Source organism: Zootoca vivipara, chromosome 2 (assembly GCF_963506605.1).
Source record: "Zootoca vivipara chromosome 2, rZooViv1.1, whole genome shotgun sequence".
NCBI classification, from domain to species: domain Eukaryota; kingdom Metazoa; phylum Chordata; class Lepidosauria; order Squamata; family Lacertidae; genus Zootoca; species Zootoca vivipara.
In genome coordinates, this window is record NC_083277.1 from 40,642,644 (window position 1) to 40,670,429 (window position 27,786).

General features: G+C 42.1%; 1 protein-coding gene across 1 annotated transcript in view; it reads left to right on the forward strand.

Annotated features, from left to right (window-relative positions):
- PODXL2 (podocalyxin like 2) overlaps positions 1 to 27,786 on the forward strand; it is a 52,701-nt gene that overhangs the window by 19,080 nt on the left and 5,835 nt on the right. Inside the window, exons 2-4 of the mRNA XM_035106467.2 lie at positions 5,096 to 5,386; positions 18,586 to 19,505; positions 21,416 to 21,490. Of these exons, the coding sequence (XP_034962358.2) occupies positions 5,096 to 5,386; positions 18,586 to 19,505; positions 21,416 to 21,490 (1,286 nt within the window). The remainder of the gene's footprint in view (positions 1 to 5,095; positions 5,387 to 18,585; positions 19,506 to 21,415; positions 21,491 to 27,786) is intronic.

Consider the following 27,786-nt stretch of genomic DNA (forward strand, 5'->3'; position numbering starts at 1 on the left):
AGGCAACAGGGTTTAGTGAGCAGGAAGAGGATGGGCAGAGAACATTCCAGAATCAGAGGCAGGAAGGGGGTGGGCAGGAGACAGATGATGCAGAAGAATCCAGGGAGTCTCCCTCGCCTTCCCCCTGATCTCCCAGAACAGTCAGAGAAATGAAGAAGGTGGAGCAAAGAGAGACGAGATGAAGGAGCCTTAGGTTGCTGGGGAAGTACTGTCCATTTAGTGGGTCTGCTCTGAGTAGAAATAACATTGAATCCAACCCATAAAGTTTGAATTGGTACCAAAGAATTGGATGAATGGAAATTAAGATTCATGAGGTCATGTTAATAATCATTTGTATCCCTTCCTCTTCTATCACTGAGTGAGATATACTTTTGTATCCAACATACTGATGGATAGGACATGAAACTGTATAAGGCTTGCCCAATGTGTAAGAGTTCATGCTCCTCGAGTTTCAACCAGGAGGTTAGTAAACCCCTCCTCACCTTTCTTGGCTGAGGCTTCAATCCTAAACGCACTTACTATTGCATTTCTGTTGAACTCAATGGAATTTATTTCTCAGAGTAAACATGCTTAGGGTTGCATTGTAAATGTAGCTGTGTGATAATCTGGTAATAAAATGACTGCTGTTACAGTAAAAGCCAAAGAACCACTGGTTTAAATATAGGATACATTATATTATGCAATGTGGCCAATTGGTCTCTCTCTAGTTCAGCGTTCAAGGAACAGAACATTATTTACCTTATAAAGAGGTATGAGGCAACCTTGCCACTGTTTTTCCCCAGGAATCTGTGTTGGGTTTCTTTGTAACACTGATGGGAGTTCCTCAAGAAGGAAAGAGAAGGTGAATCTTGTGTCTAAGACATTAACCTGTTAGGCATTTTTGACATGGTCTTAGCAATCCACGCTTTCATTTTTTAAACAGATATATGCACAGCAGATCTAGGAGGGCTTATGTACTAATAAAACTGTTACATAGGTATGCAGTAAACGTGTGCTTTTTAGCCATGTTTATCTTACAGGTACATGCACCAGGGCACTGTAGTTTGCCACAGCTTTGTCACATGTACGTGTTGTAGCAAATACATCTTTGGCTGCATAGCATATAAGGTTGCCAGTCATATGCTTTCATTTCTTTGTGCCTCTGTACCTATCCCATCCTATGAACAAGCAAATTCATAGAACTGGGCAACAGGGTCCTAGTACTAGGGCCTTCAAGGCCAGCACTAGATTCTAGCACCACCAGCAGTGCAGCATAGGCAAGCAGTTACATGGCTTGGATAGGGAGGTATGTTTGATGGCGTTTTGCTGCCTGTCTGGCCCATTGGAGTCTGTTGTCACATTGGGATCATGGATGAATTGGGAGTGGCTGGTGGTTTTACTCAATTTGACAATCAAAGACTCATGCCAGTCATGTCAGCTTGCATATCTGTCGCCACAGCAGTTAAACAGGATCAGTCTATTCTGAGTGCAGCTAGTGTGTGTGTTATCTCACTTGCATATGTTTATAGTTCAAGCACAACAAGGTTTTTTTATATATATACCTCTCTTTTGGGGGTCTCAAGATGCTGCTGTAGTGCTAATAATAGCTCAGTGACAGCTGCTGTGTGAAGGCATAAAAATCCTAGACACAATTCTGTTCTATCTCTCTCTCCTTGTAGACTGAGAGTGTTCAAGCAAGATATAATCTGACCTGCAAAGGCATGCTGCATGCTCTATAATGGAGCATATTTTGGGATGTTTTGGCTTTAGTGACTGACTGACTCAGCTATGTGCAAATAACACTTGGTGAGGGTTGTCCATCCCTTGGGATGGAAAGAGATGCCTTGGTTGGCTGCTTTATGCTGCAGTGCACTTTTCAGTGCTGCTTGCTCCTGTCATGCTTTTGCTATCTCTGGTATTTGCCTTTGTCTTAGTTGATCTCTTTTAGCTAATTTTGTTTTATTGATCTAAAATGAGAAAGCACATAGGGCAATTAAGTCTTCAAAAATAAGGACGAATCAGTTGTGGAAAATCTCCTGCAGACCAAGGCTCAAAAAAGGCACTCCCTTTTATTTCAAGTTTCTAGAATGAATAGTGTGTAAATTCTCCCTTCTGTTTTCTCCCCCCATGTTTATGGAGTCATATCCCAATCCAAAGACTGCTCTGGGTACCAACACCGCCCCCTCTTAATACTTGCCCATTTGCTTTCATGCTAATCTATCTTGGGTAGCTGCTGCCAACCCACCCCTCTGTACACTCTGTACATGTAGACAGATATGGTATCCTGGAGATTCAAAACAGCCAGGAGTAAGATGGATGTAGTGCATGCACACCTAGCTTGCTTAATTCACATGACTTTCCAACTACAGCACTACTTTTTGTCCCTATTTTAATGAGTAATGTGTATTGAGCAATAGCAAGGCTTTGCAGTTTGATATAGTTTTAACACGGGGAATAGGATCTGACCAATTAAGTGTGCTCTCAATTCGCTGTGCAGTGTGACAGAAAAAGATGCCAATTTCAAAAAGTGCTGACTTTGATGCAGAGGAAAAATAGGGGGCGCTCCAGGTTCTTCCTTTTAGCTGTGGCTTGAAGTTTAAAGCTGCGGTTTGAAGTTTCCATTCCTGGCATGATGTCAGGATCTGGAAAAGTGGTAGTGGTTGGCCCAAAATGGCCTCATGGGCCAGACTCTGAAGCTTGTTGGGTGTCATTAGGGCCACAGCCTATAGGTTCCCGACCACTCAATTAACACAAACTCTTAAATGTAGACATGTCAAAAACAAACAAAACAAAGGATTGTGAGAAATCAAGACAGCATAGTTATTTAAATGTCATGGGTCAAGGTGCAATTCTTAGTTCTACAGAGTTTCTTTTACAGAATTATTTTAATTCTGCCTCAGCCTGCAGAGATAAGCACATGCATCTCTTATTCATAGAAACTTGGTATGTCAAAATGAGGGAAAGCCTTCTTATCAAAGGGACAAATTATTTTGCAGTGCAGAGAAAATGCAGTCCCTCGTTCATAATGAAGGATCTCTCTAGAACATTTTGAAGTTGTAATAAACAGTGAGTGGGCAGTTACTGAGGGTGTAATTGCTCAGAGTGACTTGGCAAACGGAAAGTGAATTTTAGAATTCCTATTAACATAGTGACCAACCAAAGATCTCACAGGAAGATGCAGTAAAGGAGGATAAAGAATTGTGGCCAAGGTAGAATCTGTCCTCTTCTCATTGAGGGACAAACACATAGGGCAAGGCTAGTCGGTTGTTACAGCACCAAGGACAGCTCTTAGTGAGCAACTTCCTACAACATGGCTTGCATTGAACTGAGCTCTTTTGTGGCTCTGCCTCCAGTGTGCCTCTCCTAGGCTTGGTCCCCTTGTGGAAGACTAGGGCCAGATTTTTGGCCAAAAGGTAGGCAGTTCTGTGTATCATAACTTTCTGTTTGCTGTGCTCCTGGCAGCACTCAACTGGCAAGGTACAGTATGGGGGGGGGCACTTGCTCCTCAAACCTAGGTGAAAGTGTTCTTGAGGGTCCTAGCTGCAGTTCTGTGGGCTCTGGTGCTGTGAGAGTTGGATTAGTGGACTCCTGCCTGTCAACCTGAGGTTTAGTGGTCCCTCAATCATCAGCATAGTGCTCAGAGCCAGGAATCCAATTTGACTCCTTAGCTTGATAAGTACTGTAGCCTCAGAATTGGTGTCTCGTTCACTGCTAGACTCCAGGACCCAGACTCTGGAGGAATTTGAGGTGGGGGAATTTATCTGGATTTGCAAGGGTGTACCTTTTTTCCTTAGTGCATTAAATATATCTGTTTCCGAGGTCACTATGGCTATGAAATGAATATGCAAAACAGACTGTTACCTACCCCACCCCTCTGTTTGCAGATGAGAATGGGAAACATCTAGGTTTTGTCACTGAAATGATTGTTCATGCATTCATCTGCAGTGTTTCAGCTTTATCTCAAAAAGGCTTAAGGGCTTTCTAGGCAGTCATTTTTCAATGCAGATCCATGCATAGTTACCCACTGGTTTGTGCAGAGTTTAAAAGGGTTCTTTCAGGTTGCTTTAGTTTGCAGCAGTATATAATTTTCCCTGCAGTGGATGCATTGTGGTTTTCATACCTGAAAATGACGTTCTTCCCCCAGAGAGTACCGTATATTCATCACTTTTGTGTGATCGCTGTGGGTAATGTAGTTATACCAAAGTGAGGAAAAATGTTGCTGTAAAGGCAGAGGCTGTTCTTGAGAGAATGTATGGACTGCATGATCAGACCAAAGGCCCAGGTAGTCCAGCGTTCTGTTCCCACAGTGACTAACTACATGGTTACAGGAAGCCTGCAAACAGGACATTGGAATGCAACAGCACTCTCCCCAGCAACTGGTATTCTGCCAGATTATAATTCTGCTTCAGACATTGGAGGTAGAATATAACCACCATGGCTGGTGGCCATTGATAACCCCCATCTCCATGAATTGTGTCATCCAAGTCATGGGCGTAGCCGGGAGGGGCAGCTGCCTCCCCAATAAATAAAAATCAATAAAAATACATAGCTAACTGAGGTTCTCTTCCCCCCCCCCCCCGAGAATTCTGGCTATGCCCATGATCCAAGCTGATATCCATCACTAACTCTTACGGAAATGAATTCCATAATTCAACTATGTGCTTTGTGAAGAAGTACTTCATTTGGTACGTCCTCAGTCTTCTAAAATTGTGCTTCATTGGCTGGTCATTGGTTCTAATATTATGAGAGAGGTTTTAATATTATCTACCTTTTCCCCAAATGCATAATTTTATACACCTCAATAATCTCCCCTCCTTACTCATCTTTTCCTTGAAATGTTGTAACATTGCTCCAGATCAGGCACCCCCAAACTGCGACCCTCCAGATGTTTTGGCCTACAACTCCCATGATCCCTAGCTAACAGGACCATTGGTCAGGGAAGATGGGAATTGTATTCCAAAACATCTGGAGGGCCGAAGTTTGGGGATGCCTGCTCCAGATCTTTGATCATTTTGGGTGCCATTTTCTGAAGAGAGAGAGCTCCATTTCCTTTTTTTTCCCCTTCGAGGTTCTGTATGATTACTAAAACTGATATTGCTCTCATTCTTGTTTGTAGGTTCTTTGTGCATCTATTGTGCAGTTTCAGAAGATCCTGGTACTGAAGGTCTGACTTCAACCTCCTTCGTGGATTTCTCAGCAATGTCTCACTTAGAGTCTCTAGATACCAGCGAACAGCCAAACTTGGAGGTGTCAGAACCAGACCTTGTCCCCAATGCCCTGCTAGCCTCGCCTGGTTCGGGCTTTTCCAGCGAGGAGAATGAAGATTCCAAGATCCTTCACACCCAGTATATTTGGGATGATGGCGGAGACATAAATGATTCCAGCTTGTATGTGGGACAGTCATCAGGTAGTCTGTTTTATCCCTTTTTTTCCTTTGTATGTTGTTGGGAAGACCTCTGTTCTCTCACATTGATGTGATTTTGGCTGAAGAAAGGTGGGATTCATTTTCAACTTTGTGCCTGTTTCCATTGAGTTGTGTGTGCAAAGCTTAGGAGTCCTATGAGATGGAATCCTCTCATGGGTGCTTCCAGGCAGGCATATTCTAGGGCTTTCTAATAATTGTTTTTCCACTGTTAGCTACAAGGAGAATTGCCATTGACTTTCCACACTTTGGGAGGTATAGAGATGTGGGTGTAAGTATCGTGCTATGTTCTGCCCACACTTGTGGGCATGACATAGCTGTGTGGGTGATGAAGGATCAGTGAGCATGAGCACACCATTTTTCAATCAAAATCGATGTGCATTTTTATTAAGAAGCACATTTCAGTGTTAAATTACTATTGCACAATTGCTCCAGGAACACAACTTTTGTTTTTTTGTTCTTAAGGTTTACTATTAAAACAGATCTGAAGCTCAGAAATGGCTGAAATGGTGGCAGCAAAGTGTTTCCAAAATTAGTTTTACAATTAGTGCATTAACTGTTAGTGCTAATAAATAATAAATAATAAGAATCACAAATAGAGAAGGAGCACCCAAGTATCAGTAGATTTGCTGTCAAAGGTATTACTGCATGTGTAAAAACTATGACTCTTGGAAAAGACTGAAGATTTGCAATCAGCTGTTGATATTGTGCTCCTGTTCCATTCTTTACCAGAAGCTTTTCTGTGGTAAAAAGAAAAAGAGATAGAAGTAGCATGTGGAAGACACAGGTGGACAATGATTTGGCAATGACGCTATGTAAATGAAATGTGAAATGTGGCCATTTTACAGTAAGCATCCACAGTGGGGAAACATGTAGGTTGAGTTGGGTAAGTTTGGGATGAGGGAACAGAAGCCTCTTTGGGATTAGAAGGTTGTTGAAGAGTAGAGCTGATGAGACTCCTGATCATTGCTATGCAAGCTGGATAGCTCAGGGGGACCTATGGGAACAGCTTCTGAACAGGAGTTTCTTGCTAAATAAGCACTGCACATTCTGCAGGTCTGCAACCAATATTATGTACGAGTATGGCTTATATATAACACCATAGTGATATAACTAATGCATGGAAGCTACTGCTGCATTAGGACTTGGCAGAAATAGTTGCTAAAATCTTACTCCTCCTCTCCCCACTCCCAGTGTTTTATAGAAATATTGCCTTTCCTCGAAGCCTTGTTTTTCAAAAGATATCCTTTGCAAAACAAAAAACAAAAAAACCACCATTTTAAGAGTGTGCTTTGGATATGCCTGCTGAGTGAGGTATGAGGTGAAAAAGGATGTGAGCATATTTGGTTTTTCTGCAAAGCTCATGAGATTATCTTGTGCAATCTTGACCTGATTTTCAGGCATTGCATATTAAGTACAATGCAAGAAGTTGACCTTCATCCTTTATTGCCACCCCTACTGCCTTCTGTGCTTTCATTTTTCTCTCAGTGGGTACCAGCCTAGTTTGAGTTTAGTCTGTTACTAGAACACTATATCCTTTCAAGTTGTCTCTTTCTATAGACACCTGCCTGAAAGAAACTTAGCCTTCTGCTAGGATAAAGACTACATTAGCAATAGCAAGCCATCTTACAGTTCCCTCTTGCTCATGCCATTCTCATCCACATATATTTAGGAACCTGACTGAGGTAGAAGGAAAAAACCCTGACTCTCCAACATAACCCTCTTCCCTTTCTAAGAAGCTGCTATTTATGCATTGCAATCATGCATGTTGTCTTCTGAATCTTCCTTTTATAATTTTGCCAAATGCTTCTCTAGCCTTTGGCTGATTAATATTCTACAGCATTTTAAATGTCTTTGTGGGAGGAGGGTTGTTGTTTTTGTTTTAACTATTTATTTATTCTTTTACCTTGGTTCTTGTGAACCACCCTGAGATCTTATGATGAAGGCCGCTATATAAATCCAATCAATCAATCAGTGATAGAAAATAAGCTGTTGTGTTTTCCACATGCCTGTTCTTTGTATCAATAGTAGATGTAGATAGCTAAAACTGCAAGTTTGTGCATCTGTGGAAAAACGCAAGTGTTTAGAAGCAGTATCACAACCTCCTTGCTGCTGTTGTTGTGTCTGGACTGAAAGCACCTTTGGCATATAAATCATTGGGTAGCTTTAGACGAAAGAAAAAAAAGTTCAACAACCATCTTTGTCAGAAGATGAAGAGAAAAAGGAACACTCTTGCAGAGGCATCCCTGAGCTGGGAAGCTAAGATTTTCATACTGGGCCTAAGTTTTTGAAGAAACCATTCAAAATATAGTACCGTAATGTGCTTTGTAATGTAGGATATTACGAAATGTAACACTTGAGTGGCGGGGGCAGGGAGGTTCTGGCATAACTGTGAGGAATCATGAGCTGTGAAATACAGCATGTTTGTTATCTCCCCTGTGTTTTAATTTAGTATTACATATTTACTGATGGGATAGAAAGGTTTCCTGTCACGATATTTAGACAGTACTGGTGTTGGAGCTTTGGGCAGTTTAATTGTGATTCTTCTTATGTGCAACGCAACAAAAAGCTTCCCCGTTCTGGTGTTCCGTGCAACTGTCATAGTATTTTGACAAGTTTTGACAAGTTCTTGCCATGCATGCTAACCCAGTACCTGAAAAATATGCACATTACTAGAAATACATGTAGAAAACATGTGCTTTGAATATACTTGGACTGCTTAGGTACATGCTTTCCATTTCCACTTGTACATAAATACTTGCACGCTTGTGCTCCATTTTGGGCATTATTTCTTACCTATACAGTACCTATTTTATTTTCTAACTGTGAAGCGTTTTTTAAGGGCTGCGTTCTTCCAAATGCCTATACATCCACACACCCCTGGATGCTTCAGACATAACATATCCAGTCATGCTTATTTCACGCTTTTCCTCATGTGATCACTTAAAAAAACAAAAAGTTATTATTTTATCAGGAAGTCCCCTAAACAAACTGTGATTTACAGCCCAAGTCTGGAGGGCTCACACAAACTATGGGAGGATCAAATGTTCATTAAACTGGTCCTGTGCGTAGGGTGGGGGGAGCATGTTAGCAAAGGTCTTGCTCTTGATTCTTTACTGTACAGTGTACAGTAAGATTTGGAGGACTGGAAACATGGCCTCTAAACCAACTCGATGTCTTTATGGCATTTAATTTACTTAGTTTGTACAACATGTTGAATTATTCAACAGGTTGAGTGCGGATTTCTGTTTAAAAATTAATTAGAAACCCTGCTGCTTATTATCTTGCAATGAATTAAAATAAGTGGTTCTAAATCAGAAATTTGTAACAATGACTTCCATAAGCAGAGCAAGACAGGTTTTTAAGCACCGTCTATATGCTAGTGTTGTAGCAATAAATTGGTGTTTTTACAACACACCACATGACTATTCTTTTAGGAAGTACTATACAAAAATGATTGTCCCCCCCCCCCCACACACACACACATGACCTAAGGATATGAGGGCACAGAGCAACACTTCTCCCAGCAAAACCACCACTGCAGTGCTACTAGTCATGAACTAGAATTGGTAGGAGAGGCTTGTGTTTCAAAGGACTCTTCCACAATGCTATTGAAAATTTTTGTTCGTTGTAGCCCTCCATGGCTCTGAGTGCCTACATAGAAAGAGGAATAGCACATTATGGGTTTTGAAAGGAAGAGTGTCTCACAACAGCCCCTGCTCAGTGAATAGAGGAAAATCCAGCCTGTGTTGCTTGCTGACTAACACAACTAACGAACTCAGTTTCAGGCACTTCTACTCAGCAGTAAGCCCTATTGAGTGCAAAGGGACTTCTCAGGTAAATGTGTTCCTTCCTGCCTATACAGTCAAACCTCGGTTTGCGACCGTCTCCATTTGTGACCGCTTCGGTTTCCGACCACCGCAGACCCGGAAGTGTGAACATCCAGGTTCCGTGGCGCTCGGATGTGCAGAAGTGATCTGCACAGCTTGCGCATGCGCAGAAGCGATCTGCACAGCTTGCGCATGCGCAGAAGAGCTCTATTGGCACTACGCGCAGAAGCGTGCCTCAGGGAGCAATGAACTCGTGGAGTGACCGGCTCCCCGGAACCAATTGTGGTCGTAAATGGAGGTATGACTGTACCCCTCACTTACTCTGGGTTGCCTCTTCCTCGTAAATAAGCCCCACTGAGTGTAAGGGGGTTTCCTCCCAGGTAAATCCACCGAGAAAGGAGAGAAATGTTTGCCCGGAAAGGAACAGCAGCAACAATGAAAAAGAAATGAGGCAAGGAGGGGCGAGGTTTGGTGGGTGAGGTTCGGGAAGCAGTAAAGAAGAGGAGCAAAGAGACAGAGGGAAATGGGATAGTCCCCAAACTATGATATGGCAAACACATGTTGCGCGGCACAGTGGCATGTAATCATTTTAGAAAACCTTTTTGTGTTACTACTGGTTAGGAAAAAGCATGTTTTAGCTCCAGAAAAAACTGAAATGTCACCCAGGCAATGGAAATGCCATGTGCTTCATAAATGCAGGAACAGGAAGTCAAGGCGAATTTGATGATTGAAGCAACTTTCTCTGCTTAGTTCCAGATACATTAAAGGAACATTGAAATCAACTAGGGGCAAATCTACACTGGTTGGTTATGTTGTTAAAAATGCATTATAAAAATGTGACACCTGAGGCCGCTGCAGAGCAGTGATCCACTGGCAATGGGAAATTGCATTGAGAGCTATATAACATGGTTTTTTTTAATAGCTGTCACAGTGGCCGGAGCAGGCTACTTCAGAGTAACGACGCTACGCAGCTCTGCATTTTATTCTTTTATTGGTGCTGCGTATTTACAGTGCTGAAATCATTGCTATTTACACAGAGCGATGTGGTCATTCGGTTTCAGAACCTCCGAATGGCTTTTGGCGCGTCTTTCTCCAACACAAAAGCTTTGGCAGACCCATCCTCTTTCCCCTCCTCTTTCTGCGTAATTCCGGAGTTGGGGGGATGGGTCTCCCCCCCTTATTTGCCCCTTCCTGTCCCACCTGGGACCCTGGCTCCTCTACCTTGCCTGAGCCTCGGACACGACTTCCTGCTTCCCCACTGGAATCGGAGCTCCCTCTGCTTTCCCCTGTGCTCGGGGATGGGCTTGAACTCAGGAGGGGAGGGACTTCGCGATATCCCTTGTCCCTCACAATAGCCTTTAATAGCGTTTTAACAGATCAGTGTAGATCTAGCCTAGATCACATTCTACATAGCCACTGGTCTAATAAATGGTTACAGGTAGGTAGCCGTGTTGGTCTGGATCGAAGTAAAATAAAAAAATTCCTTCAGTAGCACCTTAAAGACCAACTAAGTTTTTATTTTGGTATGAGCTTTCGTGTGCATGCACACTTCTTCAGATACTTCTTCACTTCAGACACTTCTTCAGAAGAAGTGTGCATGCACACGAAAGCTCATACCAAAATAAAAACTTAGTTGGTCTTTAAGGTGCTACTGAAGGAATTTTTTTATTTGGTCTAATAAATGTCATTCCCAAAGGGAAATGTTGAACTTGTTCTTTATAAAAGGTTATCTGAATGTAAACATGGGCATGTGCTCTGAGCAGAAGTAATAATAATAATAATAATAATAATAATAATAATAATAATAATAATAATTTATTATTTATACCCCGCCCATCTGGCTGGGTTTCCCCAGCCACTCTGGGCGGCTTCCAACAGAAAAATAAAACACAATAATCTATTAAACATTAAAAGCCTCCCTGAACAGGGCTGCCTTCAGATGTCTTCTAAAAGTCTGGTAGTTGTTTTCCTCTGTTGGGAGGGCGTTCCACAGGGCAGGCGCCACCACCGAGAAGGCCCTCTGCGTTATTACTTCTCATGAGTACTATCCTATAGGTGCCTTCAGCAACACTCCTTCCCTAGAGCTTGTACTGAAAGCATCTGGTTTTGTGCACAGACTGACAACAAATTTACATCTTTTAATCTCATCTTTAGCCAAGCATTAATGAAATTAAGTGTCTTGTAAAGACAACACCTAAGAGGCTTAGTGCTGAGTAGCAACCTGCCTGGGAACTGCTGGTGTGTGTCCGTAGTTTCTTTTGTGCCCTGGGTTTAAATGGACAGTGGCATTTTAAATAGATCATTCTTATGCTGGGTTTTTTCTCCCTATGCCAGCATGGTCCAATTTAAAGGTTAAAGTTCATTGATGACCAAAAAAATTGCAGATGCTGATGGGACACTTGTTTCATTACATAGATGCTTCTTCCAGAGGTCCTGCTAAATGAGAGGTGGGTAATCTCACTCATTGCTATTACAGATCCTATACCACAAGATTAGAGTGTGAGCACTAGCTTTCTGGCCAAATTCCAACTTAGATAATAGCTTTCAGCTTCTTCAGTATCATCCTCTCACCCGTCTTCAAGGCCTCTTTACACATGGCATTTTTCCTACATAGGAATCTGTGAAGAACGTAACACATAACTGTAGTTTGCGTTAATAATTGTGAAGTACAGCATAGGCAGCATTATTCTATGAGCAGATGTGTCAAGAATTAAACATGCCTTCCTGGGTTGTGTGCTTACCACAAAATGAATATTTCTGATGTCAGTATACAGGTGTCAGTATACATTCTCCCCCCTGACACCACCACCACCACATGGAGATAGTTTGTGTGTCAGCAGTGTGATATATGAAATGGCTCTCATTCCCCCTCCATTTGTGTAGTATAAATGACATCTGTACTTATTTGATCCTATAATCAGATAAGTGTTAAGAGGTAGGCATACTGACTTTAGAATTGTTTTGTGAGGTTGATGGATCATTTTGGAAGCTGGTCATAATAGAAATGAATGTTCTCTTGATGGAAAAGCAAGAGAAACCTTTTTTTAAATAATAAGCTGGCTTCTACTTAGCAGTAATTCAATTGCTAGTTAATATAATTTCCCTCTGTTTAATCAGATAAATCTGTTACAGCCAGATTGCATCTCTTAAAAGTAAGACAGTGGGCCCTCCCTTTCCCAAGTATGTTGTTGTTGTTGTTGTTGTTGTTGTTGTTGTTGTTGTTGTTGTTGTCATTTTAAACATGCCCACGGATATACATGGGTGGTTAGGAAAAAATAATTATTAGATTAGCACTACCATGTGGGCAGGCTTTGTATCGACTGCAGACAAAATAGGTGGTGCTTGAACATAGGAGAACTGCTGCATCAGGTCAAAGGTTCCCTAAGTTAGAATAATCATAGCTGCCAAGTTTTCCCTTTTCTCGCGAGGAAGCCTATGCAGCATAAGGGAAAATCCCTTAAAAAAAGGGATAACTTGGCAGCTATGAGAATCATAGAGCTGGAAGAGACGACAAGGGCCATCCAGTCCAAACCCCTGCCAAGCAGGAAACATCATCAAAGCATTCTTGACATATGGCCGTCAAGCCTCTGCTTAAAGACCTCAAAAGAAGGAGACTCCACCACACTCCTTGGTAGCAAATTCCACTGCCAAACAGCTCTTACTGTCAGGAAGTTCTTCCTAATGTTTAGGTGGAATCTTCTTTCTTGTAGTTTGAATCCATTGCTCCGTGTCTGCTTCACTGGAGCAGCAGAAAACAACCTTTCTCCCTCCTCTATATGGCATCCTTTAATATATTTGAACATGGCTATCATATCACCCCTTAACCTTCTCTTCTCCAGGCTAAACATACCCAGCTCCCTAAGCCGTTCCTCATAAGGCATTGTTTCCAGGCCTTTGACCATTTTGGTTGCCCTCTTCTGGACACGTTCCAGCTTATCAGTATCCTTCTTGAACTGTGGTGCCCAGAACTGGACACAGTACTCCAGGTGAGGTCTGACCAGAGCAGAATACAGTGGTACTATTACTTCCCTTGATCTAGACGCTATACTCCTATTGATGCAGCTCAGAATTGCATTGGCTTTTTTAGCTGCTGCATCACACTGTTGACTCATGTCAAGTTTGTGGTCTACCAAGACTCCTAGATCCTTTTCACATGTACTGCTCTCAAGCCAGGTGTCTCCCATCCTGTATTTGTGCCTTTCATTTTTTTTGCCCAAGTGTAGTACTTTACATTTCTCATTGTTAAAATTCATCTTGTTTGCTTTGGCCCAGTTGTCTAATCTGTTAAGGTCATTTTGAAGTGTGATCCTGTCCTCTGGGGTATTAGCCACCCCTCCCAATTTGGTGTCATCTGCAAACTTGCTCAGGATGCCTTCAAGCCAATCATCCAAGTCATTGATAAAGATGTTGAATAAGACTGGGCCCAAGACAGAACCCTGTGGCACCCCACTAGTCCCTACTCTCCAGGATGAGAAGGAGCCACTGATGAGCATCCTTAGGGTTCAGTCAGTCAGCCAGTTACAAATCCACTGAATGGTAGCATTGTCTAGCCCGCATTTTACCAGCTTCTTTACAAGAATATCATGGGCACCTTGTCAAAGGCCTTGCTGAAATCAAGATAAGCTACATCCACAGTGTTCCCTTCATCTACCAGGCTTGTAATTCTGTCAAAAAATGAGATCAGATTAGTCTGACATGACTTATTTTTCAGAAACCCATGCTGACTTTTAGTGATCACAGCGTTTCTTTCTAGGTGCTCACAGACCGTTTGCTTAATGATCTGCTCTAGAATCTTTCCTGGTATTGATGTCAGGCTGACTGGGCGGTAATTGTTTGGGTCCTCTCTTTCCCCTTTTTGAAAATAGGGACAACATTTGCCCTCCAGTCTGCTGGAACTTCGCCTGTTCTCCAGGAATTTTCAAAGATTATTGCCAGTGGTTCTGAAATCACCCCTGCCAGTTCTTTTAATACTCTTGGATGTAGTTCATCTGGCCCTGGAGACTTGAATACATCTAAACTAGCGAAGTATTCTTGTACTACCTCCTTACTTATTCTGGGCTGTGTTTCCCCTGCTGAATCATCTGCTCCATGTTCTTCAGGTCGGGCATTGTTTTCTTTTTTGGAGAAGACAGAGGCAAAGAAGGCATTGAGGAGTTCTGCCCTTTCTCTGTCCCCTGTTCGCATTTCACCATCTTCTCCTCTAAGTGACCCCACTGTTTCCTTGTTCTTCCTTTTGCTACGGACATACGCATAAAAGCCCTTTTTGTTGCTTTTAACCTCTCTGGCGAGCCTGAGTTCATTCTGTGCTTTAGCTTTTCTGACTTTGTCTCTACAAGTGCTGGCTATATGTTTGAATTCCTCTCTGGTGATTTCCCCCTTTTTCCATTTTTTGTAAATATCCCTTTTAAATCTTAACTCAGTTAAAAGTTCTTTAGATAGCCACCCTGGCTATCTAACATATTGGTTAAGTATCCTTTTCTCACAGTGTAAAACTAGGTACTTCTGGGAAGCCCAGAAGCATAACATTAAAGCACCAACCCACTCCTGTTGTTGCTCACCATCAGTATGCCTCTGAACCTAAAGATTGCAATACTCATTGTGACTCATACCCGTTAATAGCCTATCCTCCATGACTTTGTCTAATCCCTTTTTAAAGCCATCTAAGCTAGGACTATCATTACATTTTGCGGCAGTGACTTCCATAAATTATGCACTGTGTGGGAAAAAAGTGCTTCATTTGTCCTAATTTTCATGCTGGGCAAGGAGATTACCAGCATGAATCACTTCCACACTTCAATTTACGATCAATTGTTTGCATTTTTATCAGATTCTGAACACCTTTTAGCTCCTGTACGGAACAGACTTTATACTGAAGTGTTTCTTGGTGGGTTCCAGGTGGCTGCTTGGTTGCCATAATATATGTATGGTTGGCTCCCCCCCCCCTTTTTTTAGAAATAAACTCTTGGCTTTAGTGGTATTAGAAAGATTGGGACACTGTTTTGTGCCTCTTATATTTAAACTATTAGGGAAGATTAGGAAGCAAGAAATGGCTGGTCCTACCTTGTGAATTTTCCTCTTATGATCTAATTGATATAATAACTGGTAGCCTGTTTTGCCCTTTATGCATTTGTTTTAGTATCTCCATTCACTCAAAGATAAAATGTATTATGAGTTGCAAAAGGGAGCACAACCAAAATCATCTCCTTGCACCTACCCTTAAATCATTGTCTTTGCATTACCCTAGGCAGGGCTTTCCTTCCCACTGAGGACAGGTTATGCTTTGTTTCCCCCCAGCAAGCTATCCAATGTCCATCCTGAGGACCTTAAAACAGAGTACCTCATTTCCTTAGGGAGAGCATATGATATTCAGTTCATAATCTGTGGTTCAGACTTAGGATAGTTACTTTGTGGGTCGCATCTGTGCTCTGGCCAGCACCTTTTGGAATAAGATTTTCATCTGAAGTTAGTAGGCCATCTGAATGAAGACTGGCAGGGGCAGCCTTGGAAAAGGCAGCAGGCTTGTGTGTGTGCCCGCCAGTTCAGACATGCTAGGCCTGTGAGCTGTGTAGATCGTTGAGGGGGGAAAGGAAGTATGGCATGTGAACAGCACTGAAGTGAAGACAGCAGCTTGCACTAAAAGAAATGTTGAAACACCCCAAAGGTAGGTTGTGTTTACGTGACACATTTTGATTCTGGTGCAAATGGAGCTGCTTTTAAGGCAAAATATGATACTAACGCTGGTTTAGAGTTTGCAAATAGAACAGCAGAGATACGGCATATTAGCATAGTCTAGAGAGATCAAATGACCACAAACAGGAATCAGCAGAATAGAAACCACTCTCTTCTAAGGTACCGTATATACTGGCGTATTAGACGGCTTTTGAACCCAGGAAATTTTTTTCAAAAGTTGGGGGCCCGTCTTATACGCCGGGTCCAAGAATCTGCGGTCACCGCATACGGTGGGGGGAGCTCAAAAACGGCCGCATCCCCACTGTATGCAGTGACCATATGAACGCAAAGAAGCGTGCTCGGGAGGGGGCTGCTCCCCGCCAGGGAGAATGGCTCCCTCATGGCTTTGTCACCTGGATCAGCGCAGAGATACAGTTTTGTGTATTTCATTGGTGTCAAGCTGCTGCCTCTTCTCTTTTTGTCAGCGCAAAGCAAAGGGATCTCTCCGTCTCTCTCTCTCTCTCTCTCCGCTCTCTCTTTCACTGCTGCTCAGCGTCTTTCGCTGGCTGTGTGAGCCTCCGATGTCTCTGCCCCTCTATCGCTATCCTCTCTATGGTTTCTTTCCCCCCTTTTGCTCGATTTCTCTGCCTCCCTCTCCCTCTCCCTCTCCCTGGCTTCTTTCCCCCTCTCAATAACTAAGCAAACCAACCAACAAACAAACCACCATTTCCCCGGCTGCAGACTTGAGTGCTGGAGAAGACAGCCTCCCCTCCCCGCCAAAAAAGGGCTGGAGTACATCCCAAATTCTATATTTTAACTTGAAAAGTAAGGGGTCGTCTTATACGCCCAGTCGCCTTATACGCCAGCATATACGGTATCTAAAGCTGCATTCACAATAAACACAAGTCAGCAGCATTTGTATTAATTATGACGTTGTTACAGAGTGCATGTCTTTTTATCCAGGGAGGTGCCATTCACTGCCACACAACAATACCCCAGAACTCTAGACTTTATCTTCTGGGATATGAATTGGACATCATGGCAGCAGTCCAACAACATGTGCACTTAAGCCCAGGTCAGATACTTAGTGATAGTGGTGATCAGCTGTTGTTGGAGAAACTAAATCAAGCCCCCTGCTGCCCTCTAAGCAGCTGTTTGGCTGCATCACTTCTTTTTTTCTTATTCACTTGGGCTATGTGCATTCAATTGGATTGGGGGAGAAACTCTACCCTCCTAAAATTCCATAAAATTGGAATGTGGAAAGTAGTGCTGAGGAGTGTGTGTGAGAGAGAAAGAGAGAGAGAGAGAGAGAGAGAGAGAGAGAGATGCTGTGGGATTCGCCATGGTGTCAGAGTTCCTTCCCCCAGAGTATGTGGTGCCATCTGAGATTCTCTGTATCTTCTGTGTGAACTTACAGTTTATCAACATTGGCTGTGCATCAGGGATCAGGTACGCTGATTAAATGCAACCCACCCCCCTTACTCATTACCCTTTCACAATGGACTTGCCTCTTCTAAGTGCACAGTTGGGGGAAGGAGCCAATGTGGGCACTGCAATGGGTTGCCTGGCTGGAGCTAGTCATGGGTGACAAGGTATTGGATGGGTGCTGGGGTGAAAAGCTGCTCCTTTTGCCCACTGGTTGACAGGAACTTTACTTTTTGCAAAACTTGGTGGTCATGTAGTGAGGTTTACACCCTCATCATAGAGCTATGTAGGTTGGGTATAAGCTTTTGCCCCAACTTTATTTGTTGGAAAGGGGGGTGAATTGGGCAGGATCTGTAGTCAAATGGAGGAACCTCACAGGGGATCTTAGGGGGGGTTGCTCCAAAGACTCAGCTCAAGCTCATGGGACTGAGTGAGGCTTGCCATTATGCACACAGGTTGTGGGCAGGGGCCCACTGGAATGGCCTGTGCCAGGGTGGGTCCCTGACGCCTATTTAACTCTCTTCTGATTCCCCCAGCCTCTGGGCTGGGGAGGGATGCATCATCCAGCAGTTGGGCTGTCCAAAAACTGGATCCTTGACCTAAGCTATACCACCTGGATTATTACCATAATCAATAAAGTTGTGTCCAGTGAGCTATTAAACTGACTATGGAATATTTATTTTACTGTAGGGTGAAGGTGAGTAATAAATAAATAAAATAAAATAAAATAACCAATGTCTATATTTAGATACTCAACCTGCTGAGCATGAATGATTGGCAATGAATCATTTTTAAGTGTTGATGACCAATGTACATTGTGCTTCATAAATGGAGGGTTTTTTCATACTCTGGAGAGTGTTTTGAACAAAGAAGAAAAATGTCAAGGGGAAAAGAATGAATGTTTCTAATGTGGATGAATGAAATTTGCATGTGCCCTCTACATGGGAATGAAAGATTTTAAGCAGGGTGTAGCTTTGCTGGGAAAATGGGTTTTGATGAGCAATTTGAAGTAAAGTGAGAGGATAAAGCTGCCTGGGGAAGTTCAGCTTGAAGGAGTTGGGAGAGAAAATTGGTGAAGTCTTTTGAGACAGAAGGAAAATTTCAGGTGAATAAGGATGGTAGATCAACTAGAATAGTTGGTTGCTAACTAGACATTGTGCAGTGTCATATAAGGTAGAAGAAGATTTCAGGATTGTGTTTCCTATTTCCCAGTCTTCCTGGATTGTTTGTTCATGAAACCTCTTCTCCTCTTCTCTTTAGATTACAGTTTTCCACTAGCATCCCAAAAGGCCCTGCCTAAACGAAATGGGACACAAGCTAAAAATCCTTGGGAAACATCCACTCTCCATCAGCCATCTGATTCCCTTGAACCTGACTCTGAAGCTCCTTCCACCAGTGTCCTTGAGGAAGAGGAAGGATTACTTCCTATAAACCAGTCAAAGGGACCTCCTCAGAGCAGCCAAACACCAGACGCTTTTCCTGAAGCACCTAGCCAGGACTCATTGTTCTCAATTCTTTTCTCCACAACAACCAGCAGAATGGGACCAATGACTGAAACAGCTGCAGACAGGCAAGAGGAAGAATCTGCTCCTGAACATGTTTCCTCAGGCTTTGATCTAGGGAGCAGTATGGGACCCAGCCTCTTGCCTCTGTCCTCCATTTTGTCAGCCACTCCGAAAGGACCTCAGCTTGTCTCAGAGGTCCCTGTCGAGGTTTCTTCAGAAGGTACAGTAAGAGGAGGGGGGGAACTCAGAGAACCCATAGCAACAATAGGTACAGTGAGAGCCGATGTAAAAGAAGTGGAAACCACAAGAGGGGAGAGGCAAAAGCCCATAGCAGGAGCTGAAATGGGACAAAGAGATTCCATAGAAGGGACAGTGGCCACAGAAATGGCTACAGCGGAGAAGACGGGAGATGATTTTCTTAGAGCAGGATCTCATGGGGACACCACTCTTGTTGCTGAGACGTTTTCTAGCTCTTCTAGCAGCCCATCAAACCCCAGCTCTTCAGTGGGTTTCTGGGACTGGACTGATAACCCAGCTCCTACTTCTACTCCCAATCAGAATAGAACAAAGCTGCCAGTCGCAGCAACTACTGCAGCAGAACGGAACTTTGCACTGCAAACTGAAGATGTCCGCACGGTTGTGCTGTCCACTGGAGTGCCTTGGAGTCTGACACAGGTAATATTCCTCTCTCTCTCTCTCTCTCTCTCTCTCTCTCTCTCTCTCTCTCTCTCTCTGTGTGTGTGTGTGTGTGTGTGTGTGTGTGCATGTTGAATATTTCAGTTATAATCCACTGTTTCAAAGGCAAGGGCAAACAACTTGCATACAGTTACTTAAATTCCCTTCATGCTAGTGTGAGTGTGAAATGGCCTTTAAATTTCTAAGCAGCAACATAAAAGGCATGAACCTGAAATGCTGTAGAAGTATAGCTGTGCTGAGATGCTAAGGTTTAGGAGTAACAGCTCTTGAGTCCAGGTTTTATATTCTAATTTTCAGTTCCTGAATTGTAGGAGACACCCCCTCTTCCTCATTGATTCCTTCCAATTGGATCGTTTTCAGATTTCTTCTATAAAACATACACTCCTGTTTCATCCAATATCTAGTAAATGGTACTTGTGTATAAAAGGCTCCTCATTTAAACAAGAGGGAATGTTTTTCTCTTCCATTGAGCTGTGGGAAATCAACCTTGATTTGCTGAATTTTAATACATTTTAAATCATCGAAACAAATTCTATGTGGTTGTTGTCAACGTATTTTATTTCATAGTTAAAGGTTAGAAAAATAATGTTGACAAACAGCTGTATTTCAACCTTGGAGTTAGTTTCAGGGGAATTACCATATATTCTGGCGTATAAGACGACTGGGCCTATAAGACGACCCCCAACTTTTCCAGTTAAAATATAGAGTTTGGGACATACTCACTGTATAAGAAATACGACCCGCCGTATAAGACGACCCCCGACTTTTGAGAAGATTTTCCTGGGTTAAAAAGTAGTCTTATACGCAGGAATATACAGTAATTCTGGTGAATGTGCAGTATTATTATTTTTATACAGAAACTAATATTCTAATCTGTAAAATGAAAAAGTCAATTGGTACTAAAAGGTAGACAATAAGAAGATGCCATGAATATGAGTCACTTGTGGTGTATTGTGTGAAAGACGTTTTCCCTACTGGAGCAATGTGGCCTTCAAGTACATAGTTGTGCATAATAACAATTAGTGCTCTATGATGAGTGTGTAGCTTTATATGTGGATAGGTCTTTGAGGACCCCATAGTGAGGATGCATTCATTCAAATGGGCCACTCCTGTAATCAGGCAAGGCATCCTAGCATTTAGTTCCATCTGGAAAATAGCAGAGTAGACTTGTCTCTGTCAAAAAAGAAAAGGGGCTGGTGGTGGAATGCCACCCTGGCAATTAGCACAAACTGCCTCATCATCTTACTGTGTTAAGGTAGAGCCAACCAAGGATAGGTTGCGCTACAGAAATAACTGATACTCCTTCCTAAAGGGGTAGTTCCAGTCTTTCAGTTAAAATGTATGTTCGTGACAAGAGAGGAGCAGAGGATGCTTTCTGCTTTTGTCTCTCTCTTTTTTCTAATATGGAGACCATTAAGAATTGTGTCATTTTCCCTGTTAACAAACAAGCATTTATTTTAAATATTTGTAAGCTGCCCTTAACTTTAAAAAAACCTCCTAGGTGCTCATAGCCATAATTGCAACCATAGGATAAAAACAGCAGAAAAAATAAAAGCATTTAATACAATATAGCTAAAAACCAGCAGCATCAATAAAAAAAATCCACAGTGTTAAAAGATGTTGGATAACGTTCTGGAAAGCTGGACAAATAAAACAATGAGCATGAAATATTCTGGATTGAGGAAAGCTACATTTTTTGTGCTATAATTGGGTTAGTGGTTACACAGCCTTAGACTCCTCATGGTTTCAGCATGAGACCTTGGAATTATGCTGCCAATTGGAGAAGTGGTCTAGAAGCACAAGGCAGTTTCATATGTTCACAGGCTTATACTACTTCCCAAATAATTTCCTGCTAAATTCATTGAGTTCTCTGTGTGTATGTTTTTCAGGTGACCTGCAAGGACTGGAGCAACCTGGCAGGCAAAAATTACATAATCTTGAACATGTCTGACAACATTGACTGTGTGAGTGGCTTGCTTTTTTAATTAACATTATTTCCTACCTTTCTGTCCTCTTTTCTTTAAAGCTAAATCCAGATGGCCAACATTCAATGCACTGTAAACAAGTACTAGAATAGTAAGTTATTGATACTAGCAACTCCATGTGATTTTGTATGAAAATATGCATTTTTACATGGAGGGAAGTCCCATTAACTTAGTAGGGTTTTGTTGCCAAGTAAATGTGCAGAAGGTCGGCGGTTCAAATTCCCGCAACGAGGTGAGCTCCCGTTGCTCAGTCCCTGCTCCTGCCAACCTAGCAGTTCAAAAGCACGTCAAAGTGCAAGTAGATAAATAGGTGCCACTCTGGTGAGAAGGTAAACGGCGTTTCCGTGCGCTTCTCTGGTTCGCCAGAAGCGGCTTAGTCATGCTGGCCACATGACCCGGAAGCTGTACGCTGGCTCCCTCGGCCAGTAAAGCGAGATGAGCGCCACAACCCCAGAGTCGTTTGCAACTGGACCTAACGGTCAGGGGTCCCTTTACCTAAATGTGCATAGGATTGTAGCCATAGTAATCTGTTTCTTATTGGAGTAGCATGGGATCCAGCCTTGAGGAAGTGGCAAACACACCCCTCTGGGAATGCATGGGTCAGGCTTTTAGAAATTTTGATGTGCATTAGGTCTCTGAAACAGAGATGTGGATCTTGGCTTTCTCACATCTTTTAGAGACACATAACCGAGACTTTAGAGAGTGTAAAAAGGTAAAGGGACCCCTGACCATTAGGTCCAGTCGTGACCGACTCTGGGGTTGCGCGCTCATCTCGCATTATTGGCCGAGGGAGCCGGCGTGTAGCTTCCAGGTCATGTGGCCAGCATGACAAAGCCGCTTCTGGCAAACCAGAGCAGCACACAGAAACGCCGTTTACCTTCCCGCTGTAGCGGTTCCTATTTATCTACTTGCACTTTGACGTGCTTTCGAACTGCTAGGTTGGCAGGAGCTGGGACCAAGCAACGGGAGCTCACCCCGTCACAGGGATTCGAACCGCCGACCTTCTGATCAGCAAGCCCTAGGCTCAGTGGTTTAACCACAGCGCCACCTGGGTCCCTCTTTAGAGAGTGTACTTATGTCTATTTGAAGTCCAGTGAGAAGCAACCCTGCAACTTGTCTTTCTAGGTAATTACAATGATGTCACATCTGGGAGTATAAAATAATACCCTGATGCTGCCAGAGAAGATATTTGATAGGTTTGGCCAGATAACTAATTTAGGCTAATATGCCGTAAGATTCTGTTTTTGTCAAGCAAAGCAAACATTTATTCCAGTAAACATAGTTGGTATACCATCTCCAAACCACAGGACTCCAAACTTTAAGGTGCTCATGTACCTGTAAATAACAGTTGCTGCAGATTATTCCCATCTTCACAATATATGTACAATTACGGTAGTTGGAGATCTGGCTGCATGCAGTGCTGATTGGCTTACAGTCGTAGTCCCTCCTGACCCCCTCCCTGGAGCAGTTAAAAACCTACATTGTGCTTTTCTTTCTTTTTTAAAAAGGGTGCTTCTTGAAAATTCACACAATTATCTGTTCATCTGGCACTTAGAAAAAAAAAGCACAACCCATTTGAGAACATTGTTAAATAGCTCCCAGAAGAAAGGGCTACAGCTGTTACTCAATAAATGTTGTGTAAATGAACTCTTCTGCAAAACCCACAGAACTGGTTTACCTTATGCTTTGACCAGGAGGGGGGAAAGTCTGTCTTTCATCAGTATACTTCCAGGGCACAGCAACTTCAGTTTCTTCTGTCTGTCTCTTATGTGCCCATAGAATGAATTTCTGTCTTCGCCTTTAGTCTTCTTATACAACAGCAGAATATTAAGAAGAGGAATAAGCCCATCTGTGAATCCAAGCACCCTATCTTGTATTTCCTGTACACAATGACATACAACATACAAAAGCATATTCTTGTTTTAATGCAAACACAAACAAGACATAATTCATCTTCATGGGTGCTCACACACATACACATGAAAACATTTGACCAGTCCTGGCTGGACGGTTGGACTTAACTTTTATTATACAGTAGTGTTCCCAAGGATCTGGATCAGGGGTATTGGTAACCAGTGCTTTTTTTTTAGTTTTTTAAACATGAGGCGATTGTACTTCTATACTGATAAAAGTGTTGTGGGTGCCAGCACAAAATGGCTGCCATGGTCAGCAAAAAAAGAAGTGCCGGTGCTCTGGGGGTAGCCAATGTGGTGCCTTCCTTATGTTGTTAGATTCCAACCCTCATCAGCATGGCCAATGAGAGGAGTTGTGGTCCAGTATTAAAAAGAAGGCACCACACTGGCCACCCTAAGCCAGATGAACCAATAATATATGGCCCTTGCTTTAGTCTCCATTTGTACCTAGACATATTCGGTTATCTTAGTGCCTTGGCATAGCTGGACCAGAAGGCAACAAACTGACTAAGTGGTGGTGGGTAAACATAACTGGTCAGTGAATGAACTGGACTGCTGACTGATTGAGCTGGCATAGAAAGTTAAACTTACTTTGCTTATTTATTTATGTTTTTTTATGCTGCACCTTCATTACCACAGTAGCTCACAAATACAAACAAAAAAGAAAAAAATGCAATATTCATAATATGAAAACATACAAAATGAAAACAGCAAAGGACATATCAGTTAAGAATTCAATTCAGATAAAACCATTTAAAATTTCAGGTATTAATGATTCTTAAAAGCCTTGGAAAACAAATATGTTTGTGCCCAAAAGGTGTCACATAGGTGACAGACAAGCCTTGGGAAGTATATTCTAATGGTGAGGAGTCACCAGCTTCCACACCTCAGATGGTGACAGCACCTGGAGCAAGGCTTTGGATTACAATCTTAAAAGACAGAACTGCTGGATTGGTAGGCAGTTAGCTAAGTGGGCTACAAGTTTATTCAGCTAATGAAGCTTTTATTAATAATGGTGGATCACCTCCTGTATGAAAACCAGCAATTTATGTGTTTGGGCTTACACGTAGGGAAAAGCCACTGGAATTACATTACTAAAATAACACTATGATGATGATAAACAACAGTAACACCAAGAACAAAATAATAATAAGAATAATACCCAGCAAGCAGACATTTTTTCCTAAACCATCCAGAAGAAGAAAAAAAATGGTTATTATTCTTTTCTATTCTTTTAGTTGTTTCTTCTATTTGGGGCTGGTTATGTAGATACCTAGCATTTGAAGTTTATTTAAATTTAAACTATTGAAACACAAAGGAGATGTTAACTTAGAGCTCTATTTTTGCAGAGTTTTAGTTAGCGAAAATAAATAGTTATCATCTGTTGATTCAGAACAAATAGAAAACTTCTGCAGGCATTCTGATAATTTTAAATTCACATGATGGAAGGATACCAGTGAGAGACAGGGAGAAAATGTGTATTTACTTGGCTGGTTGTAATAACTGGCTCATTAAACCTACTGTATTAAGACTTAGCTAATTTTGTTCTAATAGTTATAGAAAGAAACCTGGCTTATTTTTCTCTGGTAGATACAGAAAAATCAGATAATGTTCAGTTTTACACATTCACACTTCTGCGCCAAAGGGTTAAGGTATTCCTTTATTGTTGCTTCTGTCATCAATGATGCTAGAAATAAAAGCAAATACCAGTAATTCCCAGTGTGAGTTCAGAGTTCCAGCCTGCTGCCACTAAATCTTCTTTAAGTGGCTCTTTTGCTTCCCTGTTATCTTGTTTACTATCTAGTGTCTGTTAACCAGACACATTCCTCTAATCCATTACTCTTCCATCAATCCCATGAAACTGCAGTTAATTGATGATCTAAAGTCCCTTTCCTGTTAAAGATCTCTATTCATAAGAACATCTGATGGAGTTGTTTATGAGAAACCTTTCTCTTTTTATCGTAGTGGTGAGGAAGTCCTTTAAAAATTGTGAAAATGAGAAGGTCAACAAAACTGTATTTTGTAATTTAAAAAATAGAACACCCCTTATCTAACCCTCTCTAGAGCAGAAATTTATTTCAATTTTATTGTGGACATGCTTTATTTTCCCTGGCAATCTACTATTACTGTGTTTAAGGACCTTAGAAATCTGCATGTCATATTTAGCAGTCTGCCACAGAATTGAGTAGTATATACAGAACTCTGACTTTATTCAGGTTGTTTTTTTTTTTAAGTAGGGAAGTTCTAGTTCTCATGGTTGTGAATAATAGCTTGAATAGATTGGTGTGGGTCCTGTTTAAACTGCCTTTTCTGCCAAGGTTGTGGCCGCTGCCGATTTTGAGCTGCTTGGTAGAAATGAAATATCTTATTTCTCGGTTATCATATCTCAATCCTAATAGAAAACTCAGTTCTTAGAGTGCATATATACACACATAGGAGAAAGGTAGCAGCAGATTTTGGAGAAGCCTAAGGTTTACAAAAGTGGAGAAAAAGTAGAAGTCGCCCCCCCCCTTCCCAAAACAGCCCAAGGAGAACTGAATATGCTAAACAGAATTTGTTTGACTGCTGGAGGGGAGGGAGAAAAGGAAACCGGGGGTGAGGTAGAAAGACATGGAATAGCCTGAAAGGAGTCATGGCTTGCTGGCTAAAACAGAATGAACTTCAAATCAAGATGGTGTCAAAAAGATGGAGCATTTGTATCTTTTCAGTACATGTCATATGGAGCCAGTGGCAGTAAAAATTTCCTTTTAAAGATCACCAAATCCGATCGAACAATTGTTCAGTTACCTTCTAAATACATTATACTGTCTGAATATAACTGCTCTTAGCACCATCTTCGTGCTGTCTGATATGTCCTGGGCCTGACTGCACTAGCTGCCAATTTGTTTCTGGGCCTAATTCAAAGTGCTGGTTTTGACCTATAACAGCTCAGGAATGCAATACCTCAAGGACTGCCTCTCTCCATATGAAGCATCCTGGACCCTGTGATCATCATCTGGGACCCTTCTTCATGTGACCCCGTCCATGAGTGGTCCGGAGGGTAGCAACACGAAAACGGGCCTTTTCTGTAGTGGCTCCCCATTCGTGGAATGCTCTCCCCAGGGAGGCTTACCTGGCACCTTCATTACATATATTTAGGCGCCAGGCAAAAAGCATTCCTCTTCTCCCAGGTCTTTGGCTAATTAAACAATCCAAGGCCTTTCAAACTGTTTCTGTGGGGGTTACTGTTTTTGTTTGTTGCTTTGGTATATATTTTTGTATTTCACCCTGTGATCTTTGGGTGAAGGGTCTGAACTCTGTTGTATGGCTGCTTGGAGAGGCATCATTTATGCCATGGCTATAGTTGTGTGGGCTCAAGCTTGTTGCCCCTGAGGGGCCTTAACACCCATGTCCTCTCCCCATTCCCCTTTTGACAGGTTACTTGCCTAGCCGTGGCAACATAAGTTTGCCTCAGCTGGCGTCCATAACCTTCGCCTTGTGAGCTGCGGTGCTGATGGGCCTTTGTGACTCAGGCCTGACTCCTTCTTGTCTTTCCCAATTAGGCCTATGCCTGCCCTGAGCGCTTGAGGTTGCCATAGCAACCAGCACTGCTAGCTTGTATTAATAATCTGGGTGGCCTTTAGGTTGGCACAGCAACTGAACAAGAATAGAAAGGGAGAAGTGGGAGAGGTGCTGCCAAGCAATGTGCATCATGTCAGTAGAAAAGGACCATTCCTATTTGACCTGCAATCTGAGCTGAATGATGAGGCCCCTGGACTTTTATAAACACTTTTATTATTCTTTGTATCTTTCCGTTCCTCCAAGGAGCTTGGTGGGGGGTGTACATTGGATCCAAGTGATTACTGCCCAGACCCCTGCTTGTTTACCTCAAAGCATCAGGCACCTCTGGATTCCTATAAATTTACTCTGATTCTATTTCTTTCCTTATAGTGAGGGTTGAGTTTTTTAAATTTTTTAAATTTGTTTTTGTTTTGTTTAAAGAGGAAAGTTGTTGGTTTTCTATTTGATTTTCCTTCTCCCCAACATTTCAGGTGACAATATTCCATTTTGATATAAAACCCATTTCTGTAACTGGAAAACTCAAATTAAAAATAAATAAATAAATAATAAGAGTTTGAGTTTACCAGTTACAGATATGGGTTTTATATCAAAATGGAATATTGTCACCTGAAATGTGACTTCAAGGTGGTTCACGAGATAAATTCTCTTCATACAGGAAGCCAAGATTATGCAACCAGATAGTATGAAATGAATTAAATGAATTTTTGGTGAAATTAGGACTATGAAACTGGGTTGCAGGTAAATCTGCATTTTGAAAATGGCAGCAACCAAGATGGACATACTACGCGAGGGCATTATTAA